The 27,682-nt window shown below is 35.2% G+C and overlaps 1 protein-coding gene across 3 annotated transcripts in view; it reads left to right on the top strand.

Moving 5' to 3' along the window:
• The window catches only part of edil3a (EGF-like repeats and discoidin I-like domains 3a), a 326,360-nt gene that overhangs the window by 245,444 nt on the left and 53,234 nt on the right, over positions 1 to 27,682 (top strand). For all 3 annotated transcript variants that reach the window (XM_005165251.6, XM_005165250.6, XM_001332580.10), the window contains 3 exons: positions 11,392 to 11,547; positions 14,960 to 15,104; positions 17,706 to 17,890. In XM_005165251.6, the coding sequence (XP_005165308.1) occupies positions 11,392 to 11,547; positions 14,960 to 15,104; positions 17,706 to 17,890 (486 nt within the window). The remainder of the gene's footprint in view (positions 1 to 11,391; positions 11,548 to 14,959; positions 15,105 to 17,705; positions 17,891 to 27,682) is intronic.

Below are 27,682 nucleotides of genomic sequence, written 5' to 3'. Positions count from 1 at the left end.
CAAATGGGTATGTTGTTGTATTTGGCATAATTGTGTCCAGTATTAGAACAATTTTAGTAGTGTTTTGGTCTACCACTTCAACAACAATTCTAGGTCCTTAAGCAAAAACAGCTAAGAACCACTTTTTCCCTCCTCTTGTTCTCCCACTAAGCACTTAAATTTGAGTAATAGTGTCTGTCGGAGCAGATCTGTGCTGCACTGAGTCGTGACCTACACAAGAGTTTGTCTTGGCATGGTGTCAGTCCCTGTGGGCACGTCCTCCCTCCATGGCAGCTTCACTCCTGGGCTTCACATTAACACTAACACTGAGAATGTGCCCCCGCCTTGGAAGAGCAAACTGACAATGCTAGCATGAAGTGAAGATGGGCTGAAGTTATGAGCCAATTATATTGTGCTTAAACGCGTCCATCTAGAGCCATTTTACTCTGCAGTAAGCTGACGCCACGTTAAATGTCACACAGAGTTGACAAAAGCTTTTACAGTACACAGTGTTTAGAGAAACCTTGTAGTGCACACTTAAATGTTGATTATTGCAGTTCCCAATGATCAATAGATCAGTTCACTCTTGCTGTTTTCTCACTGCTTCAACTTTTAGTTTCTCAACAATTCATATATGTTTGGTTTTCCTTTTTTTATTAAATATTGTTCATATATATATATATATATATATATGCAATATTTTGCAACAATAAAACTTGTACAGCCTCTTTACTCTTCTGTACTTCTTTGCCCACATAGAGTGACACTGCCAAGAAAGAAGAAATGGCTGATGCAATAAGCTAGAGATCTGCGCGGGACTAAATTTTGAATCCCTCTCCCGCCTGCACCCGCTAGGTTTTAGCCCGAACCCGAACGCTCCCGCTTATATTAAGAATTTGTTGTCCCGCTGCCCGACCCGCCCTGTTTTCTGCCCGCCGCGCCCGATTCCGCTAAAGAGCGGGGGGAGAACAAAACCGAACATCACCCAGCTATACAGTCCAGACAGCCAAGCTGTCTGTATAAACACATACACACACACACACAGCACCAAGCACACACACACAGACAAAGCTGTCTCTCTCATACGCGCGCGCGCACTAACACACACACACAAGCACCAAGCAGACACACAGGCATTTTCTGTTATATCAACTTAAAGGGTTGTAATCCCATGTATCAAGTACCAATGTAATACCAAAAGGTTTTATATAAAGGTATATAAACGCTCCCGTCCCAAATTAAACCCGTTACCGACCACTCCCGCGATTAATTCGGAAATTTATTCCCGCGCCACAGAAATCTGGTCGGACCTCTACATTAAGCCTTTTTTCCTATTGCAAACACAACAGCAATCTGGTAGTGTTTGCGCTGCTTTAGCTTTTTTTGGGGCATTTCATGCCGTTCAGCCTTATAATCTTTAAACATGAGCAAAATCACCTGCTTTGTTATCACTTTCGACATTACGCTATAGAGAATCATTCAAATACTATACTTAAGTAGCAGCAGTTTCTGCTGTTCTGCCATCAGCTGCAGATGTGCATGAATGTCGAAAGAAAGTAGTTCCACATACAAAATAAATTTTAGATTTTAGTCGGATTTTCTTTCTATATACATGGATGTGCCGTCGAACTGTTGTATCAATGCAATATTACACTCATAGCAGTGTGATCTGGCTGATATATATATAATATTATTATTTTTATTATTATTATTATTACAAATTCTTACCATACACACCATAATAATGTTTTATTCAGTATGAGCATATTCACCTTAAAAGGTTAGTTCATCCAAAAATGAGAAGTTACTAATTACTCGCCTTCGTGTTGTTTCAATGCCCTGGGACCCTCGTTCATCTTCAGAAGACAAATTAAGATATTAGATTACATCTGACAGCAGCAGTCTCGAGATGTTCGAAGCCCAGAAAAGGAAGCAACCATTTTATTACTGTTTTTTAACATTCCATGGACTTCAGTGATTCAACTGTAATCATATTAAATTTCAAGAAAAAAAGTAGAAAAAAAGAAATAAGACTGTAAAAACAAGTTTGTTTGCCAATGTCTTCTCTTTGTTCAGATTGCACCTTTATTACAGTCAATATCACTTATTGCCGTTTGTCGCTGGATAAAAAAGTTGTTGTTTTTTTGTTCACTAAACGTGTTCTTGGAACTTTGTATGATTAGGGTTTTACCACTGAAGGCACATGGAATGTTTTGACAATGTTTTTTTCTTCTTTTCTGGACTTTGAATAAGCTCTCGGATTTCATCTAAAATATAATCTGTATTTTGAAGATGAATGACTGGAACAATTGGAATGAGGATAAGCAATAAATAATGAACCATTTAATCCCATACAGTACCTAAACTTCACTACAGCAACTACCTCACTATTAATAAGCAGTGAACAAACAGGTATTGAGTTAAAAGTTAGTTAAAGAGCCCATATTATACATGAAATAGGGTCATATTTTATTTGTAAGGGTCTCCAACAACAGTCTAATGTGCATGCAAGGTCAAAAAAAACTTTCATGGTCTTATAATCTCCATTTATTTTTACCTAATTATCCCAGCGACTCCCGTATGAATCGTCCAGTGATTCATTTGTTCCCAAACCCCTCCTTAGCGCGAAGCTAATCTGCGCTGATTGGACCGATGACCGTCTGTTGTGATTGGTTGACACTGACTGCCTTCACTAATCAACAATATAGAAGTAGTCACAGTGCATACACGCTCGATAATGTAAGGCGTGGATTTTAGCTGCTAGTGGATGAATGTAAATACAGACGATGAACTTGAAAATACAGACGACTATTTTATTTAGCAAAAACTCCAAGAACTGACAAGGAGATCTCCTAGCTTGTCACACTGCTCTTTTCACAGTCACACACACATATTGCCCTTGTCCTCGCACGCACACACACACACACACACACACACACACACACACACACACACACACACACATACACACATACACACACACATAACCCTCCTCTGGATGACAACACGCGCGCACACACACACACACACACACACACACACACACACACACACACACACACATTACCCTCCTTCACGGAACGTAAACAAAGGCTTTGCACGCGATATGAGAATATAGCGAGTTAACCTGATACAGTACACGCAGTTACAAGTAACAAATCACAACTAATTACATTTGCAAGCTAGAGTGAACGAGGCAACAACTTTAATCGCACGTACTTAGACTTGAGAAATGGAGGAAGAAACCGATCCATGTTCTGACATGTCCATCATTACTCTTTACTGATCCTTCCTTTAACAAACGAAGTATTCCTTGTAGCGTGTAGTTTCCAGAAGTTTCCAGTAGTTTTCAACTGCTCAAGGTTGGGCTTATGCTGAGGTTTCGTCTTTGGGTAGAGACTCAATAATATCCATCTGCAGTGTGACTTCAATCGACCGGTGGCATGTTTTTGTGTGTGGGTTTCTGTGTTAGAGCGCGGGGCCGCAGGTTTCAAATCTGCTGGGTTTGCACGTGCGCATGAATAACTTTGTTGTCACGTCATGGCAAGACACCTAATGACTCGTTATCAAGACGACTCGTTTGAAGCACTATGAGTCGACTCTTTTATAGCTGAATCAACAGTTTTAAACACTGTACACTTATAGATTTAAGCCTTAGCTGGATATTTCACTTCACTTAGAGCTGTGTAACACACTACATGGAAGGCCATTTTCAAAAACCCATAATATGTGCTCTTTAATAGTGATTGTTTGTTCCCTATATGAAAGTGTTCTTTTTCTAACTTGATTACTTGTAGCAGAAAATGAGCCATGTCTTAGAAATGGAACATCTCAACAAATAGTGTTTTATGTAATGTAATGTGTATTTATATAGCACATTTATTGTGTATGGCCATACAACCAAATGCTTCACAATCATGAGGGGGTCTCTCCACACCACCACCAGTGTGCAGCGTCCACTTGGATGATGCGACAGCAGCCACAGGACAACGGCACTAGTGCACTTCACTACACACTAGCTATTGGTAGAGTGGAGAGACAGTGATAGAGCCAATTCAGTGAATGGGGATGATGGGTGAGGGCCAGTGGAAGGAATTTGGCCAGGACACTGTGGTTACACCACTACATATAACGAAAAGTGCCATGGGGCTTTTTTATGACCACAGAGAGTCAGAATCTCAGTTTACTGTCTTATCCAAGACGACAATCACTGACAGTATAGTGTCCCCTTCACTAGAAGGCATAAGGACTCACACAGACCGCAGGTTGAGCTCCCCCTGATGGCCTCACTAACACCACTTCGAATAGCAACCTAGTTTTCCCGTGTGGTCTCTTATCCAGGTACTGACCAGGCTCAGCCTTGCTTAGCTTCAGTAAGTAACCGGTCTTTGGCTATAGGTTGATAAGGCCGTGGCAGATGATTTTAGGTATATACTTTCTAAATGACAAAATAATTCACAAGGAGAAAATTATTTAAAGAGTTAGTTAAAAGCAAGATGAAAATTCTGTCATCGTTTACTCACCTTTTTCATTTAAACATTAAACATTTTAGCGAGTAGTTCGATACTTGCTTAGATGCTTAAAATGCTTCCTTGTGGGGAAAGGCATTTGTCTCATGCACACTGAAGCCTGTTCTGTATAAAAATATAATTTTTTTAGCATGTGCTTTCATATGGAGCAGAATTTACTACACAAACTCATAGTTCACTAACAAGCTGCGCAATATTACATACTATAACTAAAAAATGATCTTTCTGCATTATTGATAGATGCTTTGGAGGGGATTTACAAATGTGGTTATTAAGTATGTATGTGTGAATGAACGTTATCATGCGAGATGCTGCAGTGTCTCACAGGAATACACAGGATGCTCTAACACAATAAAGACATGACCAGCAGAGGGCAGTTATGTAACATAGTGAGCATACTAAACTGATAGCAAAGAGGTCTCCGCCCTCTGTGAAGTTGGCACCCTACCAAAATAAATAATCCCCAAAACTATGCCAATTGTTTGTGCTATGTTTGTGCTGATTTGTGCCACAAAAATGACCACTTGTGCTGGTTTGGTGTCTGAGATTGTAAAAGCATTTTTTTTTTTTTTTTTTTTTTTTTTTTTTTACCGTGTGACGTCACTTTTCACCTTTTATGCTCAAATCTCTCCAATAAAAGCATAGTGCTCAATTTGTTCCATTATAATGTATATATTTTCCTTGTTTAGATATAGCAACATACTTTGGGGCTGTGACTTCCACCCCAGTTCCACAAAATCACACAAAACTGGTGTCATTTGTTTATGTTGGATTTGTCTGTTTTATGTAGTTAAAATAAACACTGTATCTTTTTCCCTTGTTAAGAAAAAATCTAAATAATCCGGAGCCATGACGTCACTTTCCACCCCAGTTCCTCTAAATCACACAAAACTGGTGTCATTCATTTTTGCTTGATTTGTGCTGGTTTATGCTGATAAATTGGGCTTCAAATATATATTTCCCTTATAAAGAACAAACAGTATTCAAAAAAGTGATGTCACTGAACTCCCCATGCCTCTAAATTCAACCAAGATATTTTACAGTAATACTAATCACACAACTATGCTTCCCTGACAAGATGTGCATGACATTTTCCTGTTTTAATTTTATTTTTATTTATCAGTCCTGGAATAATCCTTCATATTACATAACAAATAACAACACAAAATAAGGAATATAAATAAAAAATATTCTGTATATGCCATTTTTGTTTTCAAAGGATACAACGTTTCTTACTTCAGCTTTGTAGTAGAGTGCTATTTTTAGGATTTAAAAAAAAGCTGTGTGGATATGCATGTGATGTGAAATGCATATTCCTGCAGCCTGTCAAACACAATACATTCAAAGATTCAAAGGATGCTGTGTGAATATATGGCAAAGCTTAATCATCCACATCTGTTCCTAGCATGGGAAGGTTTTTCCTTGAGCTTTTTTTTTTTTTTTCATTCTAGGAATGTATAATAGAACATGGCATGGATTTAACAAACAGCGGTGTACTTCACAGAGGGTGACTATGAAATGCAGAACTAGGAGGGCCTGGAAACACTATTTGGCAGCTTGTCTAAATGGAAATGCTGGCTATAAGGCTTCTGCGGGTAATGGTATGGAAGAGAAGTGGAGTGGTTGGTTACTTATTGTTTACTTTATAGAAATGACTTTGGTCTTGCAGTTTAAGTTGTGAGAGATGTCTGATGTCAGAAACTAAAGGGTCCGTGCCTCCATTCCCAGATTCATGCTGCTTGCATTGTCATAAACAGTGCAAAAACAGTCCTGTCCCACTCGTTTTTGGTTTCAGTCAGCCTCTGGCCGACTCTTTATTCAGAGTTGTCTGCTAGAATTTGAGCCTGTGGTGAATGCTTCAAATGAAGTCCTCGGCTGGTGGACGTGCTTTGTATGTGCAAAGTGCTCCAGGTCCACTTTATTTTCACTTGTGCCGAATTACAAATTCACACGCCTGCTACATTTATTGATTGTTTGTTTGCTTGTTTTGGTTGCAGGTATGCATTTTTTCCCTCCATATTTATTTTAAGAGGTTTTGGTAAAGTTCTATTTTAGCTCATTTTACCTCACAAGTATGAGCAAAGTGAAAAGCTTCATCTGCCTGAATATCACCATATTGAAGGTGGAAAAAAAAGTGTATTCAGTTATGCTCACTTTGTGCGTGTGTTTGTGTGTGTGTATGTATATATATATATATATATATATATATATATATATATATATATATATATATATATATATATATATATATATATATATATACCCACACACACACAGACACACATATATATATATATATATATATATATATATATATATATATATATATATATATATATATATATATATTTATATATGTGTGTGTGTGTGTGTGTGTGTGTGTATATTAATGTGTAATTTTTTTGCCTCTTTTGTTAAAAAGAAAACGTACATTTGAAAATTGATGAATAACAACAATAGCCAAAATAGTATTCAAATTAATTTAATATGGGCCGCTTTTGGTTTTTTTTTTTGTTATTTTTGTTTCAAGAATAAGATCCAAAATTTAGAATAAAATTTGTGGTGGAATACGGAGTACCCGGAGGAAATGCGAGCATGGTGAGAACATGCAAACTCCACACAGAAACGCAAACTGACTCAGCCGAGGTTCGAACCAGCAATCTTCTCGCTGTGAGGCGAACATGCTACAATGTGCCACCATGCAGCCATCATCAGAATATATATATATATATATATATATATATATATATATATATATATATATATATATATATATATATATATAATATTTATTCTTATTCTATATATATATATATTCGAAATGAAAAAGGAAAATTGAGCAGTGCAATTACATTACACACTGTGGTTCTGTCTCTCACCATCTCAGCCAGTGAAGTCAATCCACTTATCACCATCCTTACACTAATGTATTTTAGTTTTAAAATGACATTTTAGAAGGAAAATTATTCATATCCACACTGGTGTTTTATCTAGTGTCTCTGAAAAGATCTCTGCCTCCCCTTATTGACCTTATTCTAAAATGCGGAAGTGCACCTGTTTTTGCGATTGTCTTAGAACTTTCGATTCAGTCGCATATGGGAGAAATGACTAGGAATAATAAACGGCAGAAAATGGTAAAACTACTTGCTCTACAAACAAATGTTTGCATGACTATATAGACCAAGTAGAATAATATAATAAGAAAATATCAAATTGCAACATCAAGCAGCGTAACGAGCAGTTTTTAACGTCAAAAAATGAATGGAAGTGAATATGACTGGAAGTCACGAGACAAAAAGATTCAAATGGCAGCGCCCGCTCGTCGGCGGAGAATAAGGTGAATACCATTAAAAGTGTACATCACATGACACTAAGCATGCCATCAAGAATAAACAGGAAGTATGCCTACCTGTTGAACAATACACATGAAGGCAAATTGCACTGCACAATGGCTGCTAAAATGCTCAAGATTGTGAAAAAAGCTTCAATAACTATGTCCATGTTGTTGTTTACAGGTTATTAAGACCAGTCTGTCATCTTTCAGTAGCATTGTGGTTATGTGAAAGAAGCTTGCCGAGTAAGGGAATGATAAGCAATGACTAGACCCACACGGAATCTGCACTCGCAGAAATCTGCAGATTTCTGCAGATATTCAGCCCATCATCAAGTCTATTTTTACTTGTGTAAATGTGTGTAAATTTTCTTCAGTTTTTAAATTAATTTCAGTAATATTATTGACTAATACAAAAAAATTCATATGATTTATTTATAATACAGTTTGAAAAAGAATTAATATTTAACTTCGTTTAGTAGATATATTATATAGAGACTTTGTTTGCCAAGTAAGTGGATCTAACTGGATTTGCATTGTAAACATTAAGTAAGTTGTTATTTTTATTTCATTTTTATTTTTTTATTAGGTTTATAGTTACGGTGCTCCCAAAATCCTTCTGCATAAATCTGCAGATTTTGTACCAAATTCGGGCAAAAATATCAAATAAATATCCACAGATGACTCACCATATAACACTGACCCAAAAAAAAAAAAAAAACAATCAAAGAGAAAATGTTGGCAGCCATGGCCCCATTTTCAGATGTCTCTGTTTTGCACTGTTCACACTGACACAGAGCACCAGTGTTTCCAAATGAGTATGGCCTCTACAGTGTTGTCAAAATTCAAAATTTTTTGTGTGGGCAAAAACTCTGGGGTCTTGTGGACAGAAGGTGTAACCTTATCAAAAGCTATCAGTTTTAAAAATGAAACAAATACAGGTAAGTATAAACAGGGCCTAATACAATCTCATCATGGTGATGGGAAGTAATAGCTTAGAGAATTTTCAAAGTTCATGTTTGGCCATTCAAATGTAGCCCTGATTCCTGATCTTGAGCCCATCAGAGTCTTTTGCTGCCTTCCTACTTGTCTTGTCAAGGAAAGATGAAACGGCATTTTTGTTTTATCACTTATCTAGCAATCATAGAGAACTTCAGCATGGTGGTGGACGTGTTTTGGAACTGAGAATTTTCACCATCTTTATTTGATGGTGGTTAATTGTATGTTCCTGATGAGCCTGTGAGAGTCTTTTGCTGACTTTTTTTATTGTCAATGGAGGAGTCAACAGCAAATTTTCACTCATCTAAGTTTTCCAGGACATCTTAAGCCTGGTGGTGGGTTTTGTTGTGGCACTGGGAATATTTGGCATCTAAATTTAACAGCATTAATTACCGCTTTTTTTTTTTTTTTTTTTTGACAAAAATATATACTGTATATTTTAAAGGGTTATCAGGGTTAAGGTTGATTCTATTAGGTCTATTAATAACACACACACACACACACACACACACACACACACAAAAAATGCCTGTGTTTGTTAATGGAACTCTTTCACTGACTTCTTCATCATTCTTAGATAAAAAAAATAAATAAATAAATAAAAACATGAGTGATCAGAGTCCTTGTCCATCATTGCCTATAAATAGTACCTCTTCATTTTTACATGTGATCTGATCTATATGTTTTTCTCTGATTATATTGTATTCTGCACTCAGGGGACCAAGTAGTCCAATAACTCATTCTGGGCAATTACAACACTAGAGCTTTCTGTACTATAATACACCTACTCAGATTGCCATTAAAAAAAAAATAAAAAAAAAACCTTTGGCATAGAAGTGCTGTCTCATAATTGGCCTAAAAAAGAGTTAAGTTCTGATCATTTACCAGTGCTAAGTGAAATTATTCTGGCCAAAATTCAGTCATTTTAGTAGTAATGGGTTTCCTATAACATTTCGTAATGAGTTTCTTAATGGCTTTCACATGAGGAAGAAAAATTTCCACATGTAGATTTCACTTAAGTGTAAGTTTGTCACATGAATTTGACATGCTAACCAATAAAAACAGCTTAATTAAAAAAAAATAATAATAATTTGTTTAAACAATCAATCATATAATGTATTGCTGTGCTTTTGAAAGTGGATAGCTCATTTGGGGATGAAACAAATGTGCTGTGTTTTGCTTGGTGTTGCAGTCATTTTATACCCTCTTTCTTTGGAATTATTTTCTCTGGTGGTCCAGAAACTGATAAAGTACTTGCCTATACTGTGTCTGAAAAGTTTCTCAGTATAACATCTAGTTTATTGCACGGTTTTATAAAAACATCACATAATCCCGCTGCCTCATTTGCTTTATTTAGATCTACATATTTTATGTGGATTTTGGGAGATTCCATTATAAAATATAGAAGATAAAAGATAAACATAAATTCTAAAAATGGACATTAAAAGTGCATGCACTGAATTTAACTGGATCATTTAATTAGAAGACATAAGATATGGGCATAAAAACTATGGAAGTGTCTTCACCAAATACTTTCCCCAAAATACAGCAAGCTAGCAGATAGGTTTCATCACCCAAAATCACAAGAAATGTTTCAGAATATCATTATGAAATCCCCAAGCCAAAGTATGTCATCATTTGACTTGATTACCTTCCAGAAATCTCACATGATTGTGTTACGTTTTTTCAGACATCAGAACACATGATGACATGACAGCATTTATTGCATTTTGCATTTTTACTCTGAGGCACAAATAATGTATTATATGCCAAAAAAGACTACGGAAACTTCCACATTCGCTATTTATTTTTGGCACTGGTGTCTCAGGAAGTTACTATTGTGTTCTCTCCTAAAAATTAACATTTATTCACAATTTACTCACCCTCAATTTGTTCTATATATATGTTTTGAATATGTTGTACATGTGAACAGAATATATGACAAGTACAGATACAAAAAACTCAATGTGCATGAACACTTCACAAAAATGAAGTGAAATTGTTCTCAGCCTTCTTTGTTTATGTTTAGATAGAGATTTATTTTACTTAAAAAAACAGAAAAAGGACCTATTCTTTGCCATAAAAGTGGTATTACTGAACATATATACAGGAGCCTGATAAAAATATTAATTTTAGAGTAAAATTTCAGAAGGCATTTAGAGGTTTTTGCATCTAAACAAGAAAGTTAGAAACATATAACCATTGATTTTAATAACAGGACATACAAATAGTATGGAAGACAGTGGTTACAAGTTTGAGTAAATGATGGCAAAGTTTTTTGGTTTAACTATCCCTTTAACTCACTGTATACTTTTAACTGTAGTCTTTGTTTTTCTCAAATATGCTGAAATATTTTAAATTCAAAACTTTAGATGGATATAAAAAGTATAATATATATATATATATATATATATATATATATATATATATATATATATATATATATATATATATATATATATATATATATATGTATATATATTAATAAATTCAATAATATAACAGATTTTTTTTCTTTCTCTGTCTTTCTCTCTGCATCTGTTCCTTTCTCAGATTAACCTGCAGAGGAGGATGCGGGTCACAGGAGTGATAACCCAAGGAGCCAAGCGCATCGGGAGCCCAGAATATGTTAAGTCCTACAAAGTGGCCTACAGCGATGACGGAAAGACCTGGAGGACATACAAAGTCAAGGGCACAGATGAAGACATAGTGAGATTTTTTTGTTCTTCTTTTGTTTAATTGCTAAAAAAACTCAGCATGTGCTTTTGTTTCCCTCAAGCTCTATGCAGAGGTTTTCAGGCAGAATGATGGAAATGATGAAAGCTACTGTGGCCTCACATGACATACTGTCCATCATCTCAGATATTATCTTTTTTATTATTATTATAATTAAATAATAATGAGAGTTATTACTATTTTGAACATTTAAACTTTTAAAGTCTTTTGCTGCTAGGATATTTTAGGCTAATATATTTTGATAATTTAAATAGTTGTTAGTTGTATTTAATAATTTTTTAAATATTTACATATTAAAATGTGATTGGTGTTTTTTTTTTGTTTTTTTTTTGCATGCTTGGAAAAAAAAAAAAAAATGTATATATTCAGTTCAGATGCAAAAGCCGCTAAACACCACTTCCGCCAGAAATGAGCTAATGACTTTGAGGGAATGCTATAGGCACGTAGGCACATGTTTAACAAATAATTTTGCTTCAAATCATCTAAATCCCAGCATTAGCTCATTCAGAAATAACATTTTGTTCGCAAAAGCTTCTAAACACCTCTTGCCTTGCTTCCTGAGAGCCAATCAGAATGCGCGAATCAAATAATATGTTTTCAATGTACGGCGCACTTACACAACAGTTTTTAAAAGGAGTTTTAAACACTGTACTGTACAGTCTAAAGTGTAGCATGCATCCATAAGGTTTTTTTTTTTTTTTTTTTGCGCGGTGATGCTATGAATGAATCCAAATTACTATAGTTACATTAAACAGCAGCTCCATTTACAAAAGACAAAGGTAAAATACTGTTCTTTTATTCAACATGAATGCTATGAGGATAAACAAGAGATGAAAAAAAACAAGGCCTTGAGTATGATAAGAATGACAGTTACAGCTAGTGTCTAAGAGGCATCCCCTTTTTGCCCAGTAAGCCTATCTTGTGATTTATCTGATAATGAAATCTATTTATAAAAGATATATATATATATATATATATATATATATATATATATATATATATATATATATATATATATATATATATATAATGTATAAAAATATACATTATTTATATTACTTCATGTTACATATACGCCTGATATGCTTTTTATATTCATGGATAATGCAGAGACGATGATGTTTCTCAATGTTTTTGCATTACATTAAGCTTAGTTTACTATGTTTGCAGTGTTTACATTGTTCTACTTGCAGTAAATCTAAATCCTAAATATCCTAAATGAAAACAGATTTTTAAGATTTCAATTATGTTAATTTTAATGGTGATTAATGCACTTGCTTGACAGATTTCATTTATTCATTTTCCTTTTGCTTACTCTTTGGTTTATCAGGGGTCGCCACAGCGGAATGAACCGCCACTTGACAGATTTAAGTGTTTTTAGTTTTAGATAGTTTGTGTAATGTGTTTTATGTTGGGTAAAATAATTTCTTATTGCATCTTTAGTGATTTTCAACTAATTACACTGGATTTAGCCGTTTTTTATGAAAACACACACACATTTAGTTAAATGCAAAAGTTTGCCCACACCTGATATTTTTTCAGAATTGCAAGCCAGTCTCCTGGTCTTTCAAATCAACAACTTTACATTTTATGCCCTAGGGAAAAACCAACATTTTCAGTTCTGACATAACATTTTTTTAATCAACAAATGTGATGCAATTTAAGTCATAACAAAAACAGAAATGTGGAAAAAATTGGGCACCCCAACAGAATAAAGACATCAATCTTTTTTTATAACAACTTTTTTGCTAAAATAACAGTATAACTTCGTATAGTCAAGGATAAGTCACTGAATTCTCGCTGAAGGCATTTTGGGCTATTTTTCCTAGCAACATTTCTCCAGTTCAGTCAGGGTTTATGGGTGCTGAGCTTTAACTGCTTTTTTTAAATCAATCCATAGGTTTTCAATGATGTTCAAGTCTTGGGACTGGGATGTCCATTCTAGTACATTGTATCATGTCTGAGCATGATTTCCTTGTTAGGTCTAGAACTGTGCTTTGGATCTTTGTCCTGCCGAAACATCCAACCATGCCATAAATACAGCTTCTTGAATGATTCCTGAACATTGTTCTTCAGAATCTGTTGATACTGGGTGGAATCCATGCGTCCTTTGACTCTTTCAAGGTTTCCGGTACCTGTGCCTGTCACCTTTCCCCAAAGCATGATGGATCCTGCACAATATTTTACATTACGGAGTAGGATCTTCTCCTGGAATGCTGTGTTCTTTTTCCACCATGCAAAGCGCCTATGGTTGTGGTATCTGTTCACACTATATTTTTCCAAAATGATTCATGCTTTTGCATATATGAAATGACTCTTCCTGTTGGCAGAAGAGAAAAAAAAGGCTTCTTCTGCATCACCTTCCATTGAGCTGTTGTTTGTGTAGAGTGCACTGGTCTGTGGAACGATGTACAAATGACACTATCAGCAGTAACATGTTCCTGGAGCTCTTTGGAGGTGGTCTGTTTTTTTTTGTTTTTTGTTTTTTGTCTGTGACCATTCTAAACATTCTTTGCCTTTGAAATATTTTTTCTTGGTCTACCACATCTTTCCTTCACAAGAACTGTTCCTGTGGCCTTCTATGTTCTTGCTGTATTTCTGACTTTGGAGATAGAGACATTAAACCTTTGCGGTAGCTTTTTTTATCTTTCTCCTAATTCATGTTGGCGAATTATCCTAGGTTTTAGGTCATTAAGAAATTTCTTTTGTGGTTTCAAAATTTCTACATTCCGGTTCACAGTAAGGAGAAGCACAACTAGCAATCAGCTGTCTTAAAAGCCTTTTCATGATTGGTTACACCTGTGTTGGGATTGTTTACTGCGTCACTCAAATCAATTGTATGTTGTAATCATTCAGCATTAAGTGACTACAGGTTTTGAAATCCACACAAAATAGAGGGTGCTCATACTTATGCATAGCCTATTTTTCATATTTATTATGAAAAAACATCTAGCTTTCTCTAGAAACTGAATGGCATAACACTGTAATCTTCCTTATAAAGAAAGAGCACATAACTATGCAGCCACAGATTTGTAGTAATAGCATATAATAATAATAATAATAATAATAATAATAATAATAATAATAATAATAATAATAATAATAATAATAATAAAGTAGTTATGTTATGACATTGTTTTTCATGACTTAAATGAGTTTCATTTTTTGTGGATTGTTACTATGACTAGTATTAAGAAATGCAAATTTAGTCTAAATAAATCTTTTTTGGACCCTTTTACCTCAAACATTTTTCATGCATGGCTTGACTTCAGTGTTGGTAAATACACTTTTGATTAAAGCGCGGTGTATTAAATTGGGGTGACTGTGATGGAGCAGCGTTGACCTTCTCTCATCTTTGTAAAATCTCCCCACGTTCTCCCTCTAGATCTTCCGAGGGAATATTGATAACAACACTCCATTTGCGAACTCATTCACCCCTCCAATCGAGGCTCAGTATGTGAGGATCTACCCGCAGGTGTGCAGGAGACACTGTACTCTCCGCATGGAGCTGCTGGGCTGTGAGCTCTCAGGTGAGTCGCCTCAATAGACAGCATGCATCATTCTGAGTGCACATCCAAAGGGGACTTCAGAGCTCTGTTATGCTCCTGAAACATTGTCCAGACTGTCAATAAAATGCACAATAGTGCTGAAATCAAGTCTCTTAGCCGTTTTATGGGATCTATATGTCATGTGAATAGTGAGGGGAAAAGTATTTTTTGCATTTTTTAGGAAACATGTTTAAACAATAATTATTGGTAATAAATAATAATAATAATAATAGTAATAATAATAATAATAATAATAATAAAGAAGTTACTGTACAATTTCCATATATTAAAACAATTTCATACATGGAATATATATATATATATATATATATATATATATATATATATATATATATATATATATATATATATATATATATATATACAATTTTCATTTGCTAAAATAAGGTGAGTCTTTAAACACCATAAAATATCAAATTTAACCCTAATGTACTTCATTTTTAAAGAACATGAAAGCTCCTGTTAGAACTGTTGTTATTGTTATATTTATTGTTATATACAGTATTGAGACATCTACTATTATCTATATTACTGTAGCATTTTTGCAATCGTTTGCTGAAAAAATATGATCTTTTTTATAGTATTATAGCATTGTTTTATAATGTAAATATCAGCAGTCATGAAAATGATGTATCTTTAAATTCATGAATTCAACTTTGCTGGAAAATGATGACGTGGTTGGCATAAAGGCTGATTTATACTCAACGTCGTCACTAGTTCGGTTGAGTTTGCGCGGCAACTGTAACGTCATTGCGGTGTTTGCAAAGGTTCACAAAACATGATTTAGGCTAGAAAGCGCACAACATTTTTTGAGACTCAAGCAAGCAGTTCACATGCCAACACATTTCATTTGAGTTTAATATGAATCACTTTGGTTTGGATTTTGTCTATAACATGGACTCTTATAGACATCTTTATGATTCGTCCATGCTTATCATTGGGTTAACCAGATGGCCAAAAATTCTTGGCTAGAAATTGCAACAGCAGTGAGAAAGGAAGAAAGTTATAAAAACTTGAGAGATATGTTTTTTAAAACCAAAAAGAAAGGTCATGACAAAAGTGGAGACCCATGTGCTTTTAATAAACAATTGCAGAATATGTTTTTCCACAAGGTTTTACACTGCTGTATATATATTGCAATATTGAATTTAAAACAATTTAATAGTTACTAAACTGAAATAATAATAAAAAAAATATATGTATTTGATAACTGGAAAAGAATATTTGAACCTAAAAGTTTACAATATAAGCGACGAAGTGGCGCAGTAGGTAGTGCTGTCGCCTCACAGCAAGAAGGTCGCTGGGTCGCTGGTTCGAACCTCGGCTTAGTTGGTGTTTCTGTGTGGAGTTTGCATGTTCTCCCTGCCTTCGCGTGGGTTTCCTCCGGGTGCTCCGGTTTCCCCCACAGTCCAAAGACATGCGGTACAAGTGAATTGGGTTGGCTAAATTGTCCGTAGTGTGTGAATGTGTGTGTGGATGTTTCCCAGAGATAGGTTGCGGCATGAAGGGCATCCACTGCAAAAAAACTTGCTGGATAAATTGGCGGTTCATTCCGCTGTGGCGACCCCAGATTAATAAAGGGACTAAGCCGACAAGAAAATGAATGAATGAGTTTGATATTTGTTGTTCTGTTGAGCACAAAATAAGATATTTTAAAGAAAAATGTTACCAATCATACACAAATTAGGAAAAATAAATGCATAAAGATATTTATAGGCTACATCTTTACTCACTTTAAAGTAACCAATTACTTTTTCCAGTAAAATAATATATTAATATGTATATGTTTATTGATTGTTCATTTCTGCTAAAATATATAAGAGTACTGAAAAATTATACTTAAAAGTATAATTTCTTACCCCAAAATGTACAAGTAAAATTATTTGTTGTAAATATTACTCAAAGTACAAGAGTAAAAGTAGCCCTTTTTTAAAGTACTCATACTCAAGAGAGTACTGGGTAGTAAATATGACACTGTAAAAGGTTGATGTGTTTACATGCAATTTGTGTGTGTGTGTGTGTGTGTGTGTGTGTGTGTGTGTGTGTGTGTGTGTGTGTGTGTGTGTGTGTGTGTAAACAACATTCTCTAGTGCGTTTAGTTATTGTTTAAGGGCATTTTAGTTATCATACAGTAGACATCCATCATTTTCTCGTCAGTGATGTGCATCTAAATAGTCTCTCAGTCATTGTGTGTAAAGATTTAGCATCATCTGTGTCTTGAGGTTGTTCTGTATTATGACATTTGATTAGACGGGAATCACAAGACTGACTATTCTACTTTAGCCAATCACCATAGACAAGAAAAAAAATTATAGTAGTGACTGCAGGTTGAAGGAAAATAGTGGAGTAAAAGTATTGATACAGCACTAAAAATGTACTCAAAAGAACACATTTTTACTTAAAGTAAAATTTCAGAAAAACAAACTTAATGCAGTAATTTGAGTATTTTTAATTTGTTACTTAACACCACTGCCGGCCATGATTCAATAGCTAACATAAGTTACATGGAAAAACCCATGTTTGTGTAATCTTGACTTATTTACACACATTTGAACTGTTCAGGATGTTCGGAGCCAATGGGCATGAAGTCTGGCCACATCCAGGACTACCAGATCACAGCCTCCAGCATCTTCCGGACTCTTAACATGGACATGTTCACCTGGGAGCCTGGAAAAGCAAGACTGGATAAACAAGGGAAGGTCAATGCTTGGACGTCTGGACACAGTGACCAGTCCCAGTGGCTACAGGTATGATTAATTATGTGTTTGGATGCTTGTGGACTGCCTATTCATCTGTTATTGACTTTGATTCTATAGAATATGTCACGGTTGGTTGCAAGAAAGCAGACCCAGTTGCAGCAATGAACAATACAAAGATTTTTGTTGACGGAATTACGCACAAGTAGACAGACAAGGGGATGACAAGATTCAAACAGAAGAGGCAATAACACAGGGAAGCCAGTGGTAGGACTAAGATGACACTAAAATGAACAGCCAGCCAGGAGTAGAAGCAAAAGTGGTGAAAACCAGAGCTAAATCCTGGAGTAAGCCACGTAAATTTCAGACTGGCAGGTCAAAGAAGTCAGGACAGGGGATAGGACTGGAAAAGTAGAGGATAGCAAAAATATACAATAAAATAACTTACTAAATCTAAAAGAAAATATGAAATCAAATATAAATCCTAGCAACAAAAAAAAAAAGGAAAACTAGACTAACTTGGGCAACCAGAGAACAGAGAACAGAAACTGAAATAAAAGACTTCTATAATCTTAAAAAGAGAATTAAACAATCACATAATGTTGTCAAAAGACTACTAATGATCAACTACTAATGCAAGACTGAGACTGGCAGAACAATGGAACAAAAATGGTCATAAGAATAAAGGCAAGACAAAGATTAGAACACAAAATTAAGTAAACACTTGGAAAAAAAAAACTAAAGAAGGTAGTAATTAAGAAAGTAGTAGTACAGTAAGTAGACAGGACAACTAGAACAGGCAAGACAAAATGCTCAGGAAGTATACAAGCTTTGGAACAAACCAGCAAAGAAATGAGAACACACAGCACAATATATACTGTAGAACAAAGCACACAAGAGACAGGTGAAAACAATCAGGATAACAAGGTCTAAATAAGAGGGCGGGGTAAATAAAAACAAGGAGGAAAGACAAGAAAAGCACATGGCCAACACAAATTAAGGCAAAGCAATTTAAGCAAGCACAGGACAAGCAGGAAAACATTAAACGCTGACAGGACGGACAAGACTGTCAGGTCAGGACCATAGCTGTGAATGATGAAGAGCTAGTTTAAAATGTACAGTAGCCCCTCTTTGATTTTTTTTTTTTTTATATATATATATTTACCAAATGATGTTTAACAGAGCAAGGACATTTTCACAACATGTCTGATAATATTTTTTCTTCTGGAGAAAGTCTTATTTGTTTTATTCCGGCTAAAATAAAAGCAGTTTTAATTTTTTGTTTTTTTAAAGCAATTATAAGGTCAAAATTATTACCCTCTATAGCCAATAAACTTTTTCGATAATCTACAGAACAAACCATTGTTATACAATAACTTGCCTAATTACCCTAACCTGCCTAGTTAACCTAATTAACCCAGTTAAGCCTTTAAATGTCACCTTAAGCTGTATAAAAGTGTCTTGGAAAATATTTAGTCAAGCATTATTTACTAACATCATGGCAAAGATAAAAAAGTAATAATAAAAAATCAGATATTAGAAATAAGTTATTAAAACTATTATGTTTTAAAATGTGTTGAAAAAAAATCTTCTCTCCGTTAAACAGAAATTGGGGAAAAAATAAACAGGGGAGCTAATAATTCAGGGGGGCTAATAATTCTGACTTCAACTGTAAGAACTTAGCACAGCACTTAGAAGTGTACTTTTACAACATTCAGTGTTCAGATGATCCCTAACAGAGAACCTTAACGAAGATCAAAGCTTCATCACAAGGTCATGATTCCTGCTATTTAGTTCCCAGAATCAAAGTTTCAACAAAAGCCCACTTATCCATTCTCCCTGGAGTCTTTCTTTTTATCTTGTTCATTCACAGTTCAATAAGGTAACCAATCACTTCAAGCTTCATCTGAATTTGCTTAGTTTGTTTTTTGCTGTAATTTAAGCAACCTGATAGCATTTCTATTTAAGAGATGCTATTGTTGTCATTAAATGTAATATATTTATTTTTGTTTATTTATTTTTATTTATTATAGATCTATCCTATTGAATGCAGTAGAGGGTTTTAATGGCAAAGCTGAATTTTCCGCACTCAAGTGCATGTGACAATTTACCTCCACACTTTCATTTGAATGTCATGTTTTTTTATTATTATTATTATTATAAATTTTGATTGACAGCTCTGCATGTAATAGATGGGATTGTGCCAATTGTCAGAAGACATGGACGGTGGTTCATGAGACCAAGTGATATAATGAAATGGGAGTAATTTTCTGGCTCATGAGGTGTTAAAAGTGATTAATATCGTAAGATTGCTGAATAAATGCTCCAGTGCAATCGCAGAAATTGAGCGAGCGCGAGACACAGTTGGGCACGTTTCAAACATCAGTTGCCATGGCGAACTGTGGCCTTCTGCAGTGCCCCAATGGAGCAATCAATACCAGTGGCATCGCAGAATGACTTTAGGCTTAATAGATTAATGGAATTAATCAAGCCTAATGACAAATTAAGTATTCTAATTAATCAAGACAATTGCAGTGCTGCACAGGCAAGAATCACCTTACAAACTGCAGTAACGTCAGAGACATCTTGACCCAACTGCGCACATCTCAAGGATCTGCCATAGAGATGTGCTGAATCACACAACATCAAAATCCTGAGCTTGTCAGAGTGTGTCAGCAGTGCAGGTGCTTTTAGACCGTTTTAGGTCTATTGATTTTGGGGAAAACAACACTGCAGTTGCTGGCAGCCATTTATTTGAATCTCAAATAAGTAGCATAAATCTTGCTTGCTATTATATTTAAAGTATTCTTTACTTATATTGAGTCTCATTTAAGTCTGTAATCCAGAGTTAGTAAAGTTAAACAATTAATGTTTTTCAGAAGACACTATAAATCTAAACATAGCACACAATTAAAGACTTGTTCATGTCTCACTGTGGTAATCTTGTGCAAAAAAGCACACAAAAGCACTTATTATTTTAAACAGAAATAAAGATTGTCCTTTTTTTCATATCATGACGTACAGTACGTGCAATTAAAACAGTCCTGAAATTTGAAAAAAGTAGAGTCATTGGGAACTGATTGGATTGGCATGTTGGAAGACAAAAACATGACACATGCTGATATCCCCACCCGAAAGGTATTCCATGTGACCAGAAGTGAAGAAAAGTTATTTTGAGGGAGGGTAGGTTATGTTATTTGAAAAAAAAAGATTACAGAGGTGATTACATTTTCATGAATGATCAAAGTGCACAGATGCATCGCTTTTAACAGGCTATACTATAACTACATACTTCTAAAAATAAGTAGAGAAAATTTTGATTTCATGCCTACTTTAAGTACTGCAATCAAATTTTGAGTTCATGTAGCTCGTTTCTATTGTGTGCAATGTGAATTCATTCAAAACATGTCAAAGGAACTTAATTCATTTAATGAATTGCACTGCTTGATTTTACAGAGCGCTTTGTCCAGTCAAGCATTTATTTTGCATGGCACTGAATTTGCTTGTGTCAACATAGAGCAGACCTGGGTATTTTACAGCCCCCGGGCCACATGCGGCCCGCTGGACTTCTTTGATCGGCCTACGTGAAGTATTTCAAGAGTTCACACTTAGTTGATGATTTATAATAAGCTTTTTTGGCATGCTGTGCTGGGAGAGAGCCTTGAGCACAAGGGAGAACATGCAAACACACAGAAATGCCAACCGGGCTGGCAAGGACCATAGCCGACGGTGTTCTTGCTGTGGGGCAACAGTGCTAACCACTTGCACCCAATCTAGGTGGAAGGGGTAGGAGAAGGGGAAAAAGGGGGGTTTCATCCAGATGAAGAAGATAGTTGTGGAATAAAGACTGTGGTTATTTAAAATGACTTAGGAATCATATGATTGGAGAATCATAATTACCTAATGCAGGACTGGCTGTGGTCAATCATAAGCATGTGATCCTCTCTAAATTAGTTCATAAATAAACTTTATTTAAAGTTATTTGAATATTATTTACCATTATTTAATTTAAATTCAACCGGAAAAAGGGCCTTGCAATGCACAGGTCGGATATTGCGAGTCCACAAAAGGGGACTGTTACAACCCCTGGGCAGTCTAGGGAAGTGGGGTTGCACACTTGATCAAGGATTTTGTTCAAACAAACACTCAAAGAAAATTGTACTCAAAGTAATGACCACATACAAGAATTGCTGTGCAAATAAAGTGATTTATTACAAGTGGTGATAAGTGAAGCAGTGAGTAAGCTATTTACAATATTTACAATTCACAACCAAAACAAAACAAAAATTAGAAAGACTGGCTATGGGTGACGCTAAAGCAAAGAAACAATCAAAACCAAATAGTCTTACTAATATCAAATCTCCGCTAATCTAGTCTAATAAACAATAATGTGAAAAATAAATCTTCAACGTCCAAGACGTCTTACCTAAACTACACTAACTATCCACTTAACCAAAAATACATGGGTTGGCGCTCACCCCCTTCCCTAGTGTATCTCTAGACAGTTGAACCCCTATGTGTTGAAATGTATGTCACGTGACCTACTTACCTACCAGTCTTTCTACCAAACCTCTGTAGGGAAACATGAGGAAAGGGAATGAATGATTACACAGGTAAAAACAGACAGTGACTAAACCAAAATGACAACACAGTGTAATTAAAGGATAAGACGGACAATATATCACAACAAAACTGAACAAAATGGGGATATAAACACAGGTTCAATCAAGCGAGCAAACAAGCATAGAAACCAGTAACAAGTTGAGCCAACAAAGACTGCCAAACTGCTGGCAGACAAAAAAAATATATATAGTGAGCTGGAGTAATCTGATTGGCTGAAACTGGAACCAAGTTGTCACAGAGGAACCAATCAGCATAAAGCAGTGTCAGGATTGGTTGCATCAAGTAAATGTGAACCAGCCAATCAGGAACAGCAGTAGGCATAAACAAGGAAGTGAACTAGAGTGATAAAAAGAAAAACACAATGAGACACATCATATAAACATAAATAACCAATACGTGCTGGCACGTAACACCTACCCACTAAAGAACAAACATATAATGTTTGTAAAATAAATATTTTTAACAACGAACATTCAAACATAAATAATTAAATCCACAATAACTGAATTGTCAAATTTAAAACTTGCGTGTCAGGTCGAGACAGGGTATCAGCCACAATATTCTCTTTCCCCTTCTTGTGTCGGACCTCAAGGTTATAGCTTTGTATAGTCAGTGACCAGCGCATCAGTCTCTGGTTCTGATTATACATGCGTAACAGAAAGACAAGTGGGTTATGGTCTGTGTAAATCACCACTGGAGTTGAGCTGGAACCCACATACACTTCAAAATGCTGTAGAGCCAACAATAGAGCAAGAGCTTCCTTTTCAATCGTTGAATAATTCAACTGGTGTTTGTTGAACTTACGGGAGAAGTAGCAAATCGGATGGTCAATTCCTTCTTTATCTTCCTCCAGCAGGACAGCGCCAGCACCTACAGCACTTGCATCTACCTCCATTTTAAAAGGCTTTTCGAAATTTGGAGCCATCAACACGGGAGCTTCACACAGAAGTGCTTTAAAACTTTCAAAGGCATGCTGGCATTCATATGACCACTTAAATTGCCTTGAAGGGCTCAGTAAAATTGTAAGAGGCATTACCACACTTGAAAAGTTCTTGCAGAAGCCACGGTAATATCCTGCCATTCCCAAAAACCTACGCAATTGACGACGAGTATTAGGGGTAGGAAATTCTGCAATGGCTGTTACTTTTGCTTCTACTGGGTGGACCTGTCCTTGACCAACCTGTTTACCAAGATAGGTGATGGTTGCCTGAGCAAACTCACATTTTGCCAAATTCAGAGTTAGATTAGCATTGGCTAGTCGTTGGAACACTGTTTTCAACTGAGACATGTGCTCTGGCCATTCAGAAGAATAGATCACTACGTCATCCAAATATGCATAACATCCTTCAACTCCTGCCAGTACAGTAGTTATCAAACGTTGAAACGTAGCAGGTGCGTTGCGAAGTCCGAAAGCCATAACTTTGTACTGCATAAAGTGATCAGGGGTAACAAAGGCCGATATGTCAGATGCACGAGGTGTTAATGGCACTTGCCAGTAACCCTTTAACAAGTCTAGTCACAAAACACAGTCCTCCATGCACGGCAATGGATAGCAATTAGGAACTGTCACTGCATTGACTTTGCGGTAATCAGTGCTAAAACGATTTAACCCATCAGATTTGGCAACGAGAATGCAAGGGGAGCTCCATGGACTACAACTTGGAACTGCTAGTCCATTTTCACATAGATATTCCACTTCCTGCTTCATAATTTGTCTCTTTTGGGCATTAACACGGTAGGGATGCTGTTTGATTGGATTGGAGTTATAAATAACAATATCGTGTTGTATCGTGCATCAGAGTGTCATGAAACAGTTCTGGGAATTGCTCAGTCAGATTTTTAACATCCTTCTTTTGGGTTTCTGTCAAATGAGTCAAGTGTGAGGACAAGTTTTTCAGAATCTTAGAGTTCTGTAACCAAGCACATTACATATAGCGTGTTTTGCACGCTGAATTTTGTAATTTCAAATGGAGACATGCTGTTTCAGCACGCAAATAAGAAGAGATGCATATGCGGCATGTCACGCTCACGTTTCCAGGCACCGCGAGTTGTAAGAATGTAAACATTTTAGAATTCCGCAAGCGAACCATGAGTCATGTGACAGGAACAAACCAGGCAACTTCACTCTTTGTACTAATTACCTCAGATTAACAATTTAACAAATGCAGATACAGATCATCTCTCAGTGATGACCATTATATCACATATCCACGTCACATTTAACCTGACTTTAGTGAACTTGTTCAGCCCAACACTGGCAAGAATACGCTCATTGAAAATAAAAAAATAATAAGTAATTGAATGAATAGATAAATGAATAGATGAATGCATGAATGAATGAATGAATGAATGAATGAATGAATTAATTAATTAATTAATGTATGGGTAAATAAATAGATAAATAAATAAAAATTAAATAAGGTGAAGCAATCAAACTAACAACACTATGGCTTTTATATGAATTTGATATTATGGTGCTGGTCTTTAAAATACTTTAAAAGGGACTTTAGACAGTTTAGTATGGTTTTTAATGAAAGTTTATTGAATAGTTTTACAGTTGTTGTTTTTTTTTTTTCCTCAATCCAAGATAAATGTATTGGTCTGGTCCTCTAAAATGGCCTTAGAGTGTAATGTGGCTCCTTGGAAAAATTAATTGCCCACCCCTGATATAGAACAACACTAAGCAAAAAGTTAATTTGCTTACATTCATTTGGCTGGCTTTAAAATTGCACTAGACTAATGCAAATAAAGTCTTATATTGCTCTGCAGTTTGTTTTAGTGAATTAAAATGCAGGCAGAAGTCAAACAGAGTCACAAACAACATTATCTTTTACATCTGTTGCAAACGTTCCCTCCATTAACCAATCAAAAAACAAATCATGCTGCTTTTCCGGGGACATCTGAGGTCAAACAAACCACTCACATTAAAATTTATATAAATCCCATTGACAGGTTTTGGAACAGTTTGAATGAAGCAATTACTCAAATACACTGCAAGTCAGCTTCTTTTTTTGTCTGTTTGGACAAACTCCACTTCAAGAAGGCCTTTTTTGAAGTTTCTGTTGATTGCTTCCAAACATGCTGAGTCGACCAACAGACAGCAAAGAGACGCCTATTCTCATCCTTTTACATCTGTCTAGCCTGCCCGAGTCTATCTCTGGCTTTTCTCCCCTCGAATTCTTGAAAAATTGCCTTTTCAACTGGTTCCTCTCCCTCCTCTTCTTGTGTAATGAATCGATTTAGTGTCCTCATTTGTGGTTTCCTGTGTCGTCTCCACTACTCAAACAGAGATGTGACCTCAGTCCCACACTGAGATCTTTTAGCTTTCGTCAGGCAGGCATGAGATAGAGCGCTTACATTCATTATACATCCTAAACCCGCTCATTACTGACTGTATGCATGAACAGTTTAAGAAATCTCAGTAGTGGTTTTTCTTCACCAAAGATGAAGACTGGAATTTACAAGAAATTATATCTTAAGTCAGCGTTTCTTAAGCCAGGGTCCGTCTCAAATAGCCAGGAGGTCTGTGGAAAATTTCTGAATTGGGAACAAAAATCTTGTCAAAACCATGACAAGCAATATGATAGAGCGCAACCCAGAGTTTTCCGGTAGCCTGGGGTCTACAGAGACATTTTCCATCCATTTTCTCCATATATGTCAAAAGTTTGATTAGCTTTTATTCAATTTGACTTGGCCTGTGTTGTTTAGAATGAATACATTACAATCCGTCTTTGATTTATCATCTGTATGCATGTTTTCAGATTGTTTTTATGTTCTGAATACAGGCAAAACTAAGGGTTTTAAAATTAAATGTGATTTTTTACATGGTAGCTTTCCTAAGTGCAGTTAAATGAGACATTATAGGCTTTAGGCCAAAGTAAGGCTACCTTTATTTTCAGATTTTGACCTTGTTCTGTTACATGTACTTGTTACATGTAGCTTAGTAGTTTATAACAAATATCATTATAATTTGTGTTTTAGGTCATTTAATATTTGAAGCTTATGGTATATGGGCTATGCTTTTTATGCCGTGTAAAAAAAAATAGATTAAAAAAAAAAATTCAAAGATGATTCTTTGGATTTACTTTTTTTAAGGTAAGTCATTGTAAACATTTACATGGGCTGAACTTAAACAAACAAATTAGGCTGAACATTACAAAATGTAATTTGTTAAAATTCAACCTATAAATTGTAACAATTTTGCATTTTTTTCAGTGTAGGCTCATTGTAGATTGAGATCGTTATTGAAATATATATAAAGGAAACAAGCTTTTCACTATGGAAACCAAACCTCCAAAACATTGTTATTTTTTATTTATATATATATATATATATATATATATATATATATATATATATATATATATATATATATATATATATATATATATATATATATATATATATATATACATACATGGTATATATTACCATTAGGTTTACTATACAATCACAAATTACCTCCAGTAATATAAAGTACTGTACAAATTTTAAGTATCTGTACTTTATCTTTATTTAGTTTTTATTTATTTGTTTATTACTTGATTATTTATTTCTGTTTTTATTAAGTTAAGTTGTGTAAAAAGGTTATTTGAAAGTGTACAAATTGTCACTTCACATTCAACATACTAATTTTAAATGTTTTCAGTGTAGTTATTAAAGTGTGGCAAATTTTAATAGTTCAACATCCTTGGAAAAAATACATTTGTCAGTAAGTACCTTTACTTTAAACATTTAAGCAAATAAAAAATAAAGTATTTTTGTCATTTTTAAGTTATATTGAAAAAATGAAAACTATATATATTTCTACTGAAAGTGTCTGATTTGTATTTTGTCTATCAATATTTACCTGCAATTTTGTGATAAATACTACCAAAAAAAGATCATCAAAATATTAAAACCAATTCTCATAATGTTCAAGAAAAAATTTATTTGGTTTTGTTAAATAGGGTGTTGTTAAATAATCAAATAGGCTGTATGTGTAACAGTGTCAGGGTACAACGGAGGTGAGGTATGCAGTTTGTTAACAGCTCATACAGGCAATGGTCAAATAAGAACAAATAGAATCATGAGGGTAATCTAATAGCAAAGTTGTGGTCACAGACAGAGTTCGTTGCAGGCAGCAAACAGGATAAACAAAGAGACACTGGCAAGGATCTAAAGGTCTGAGAGGTGAATATACTGAATAGTCCATGTAATCAGTCTGTGATTCGTTTCTGG

Source organism: Danio rerio, chromosome 5, assembly GCF_049306965.1.
Source record: "Danio rerio strain Tuebingen ecotype United States chromosome 5, GRCz12tu, whole genome shotgun sequence".
Classification (NCBI taxonomy): Eukaryota; Metazoa; Chordata; class Actinopteri; order Cypriniformes; family Danionidae; genus Danio; species Danio rerio.
Note: the sequence above shows the minus strand (reverse complement) of the source record. Positions and strands in the feature narration are given on the sequence as shown.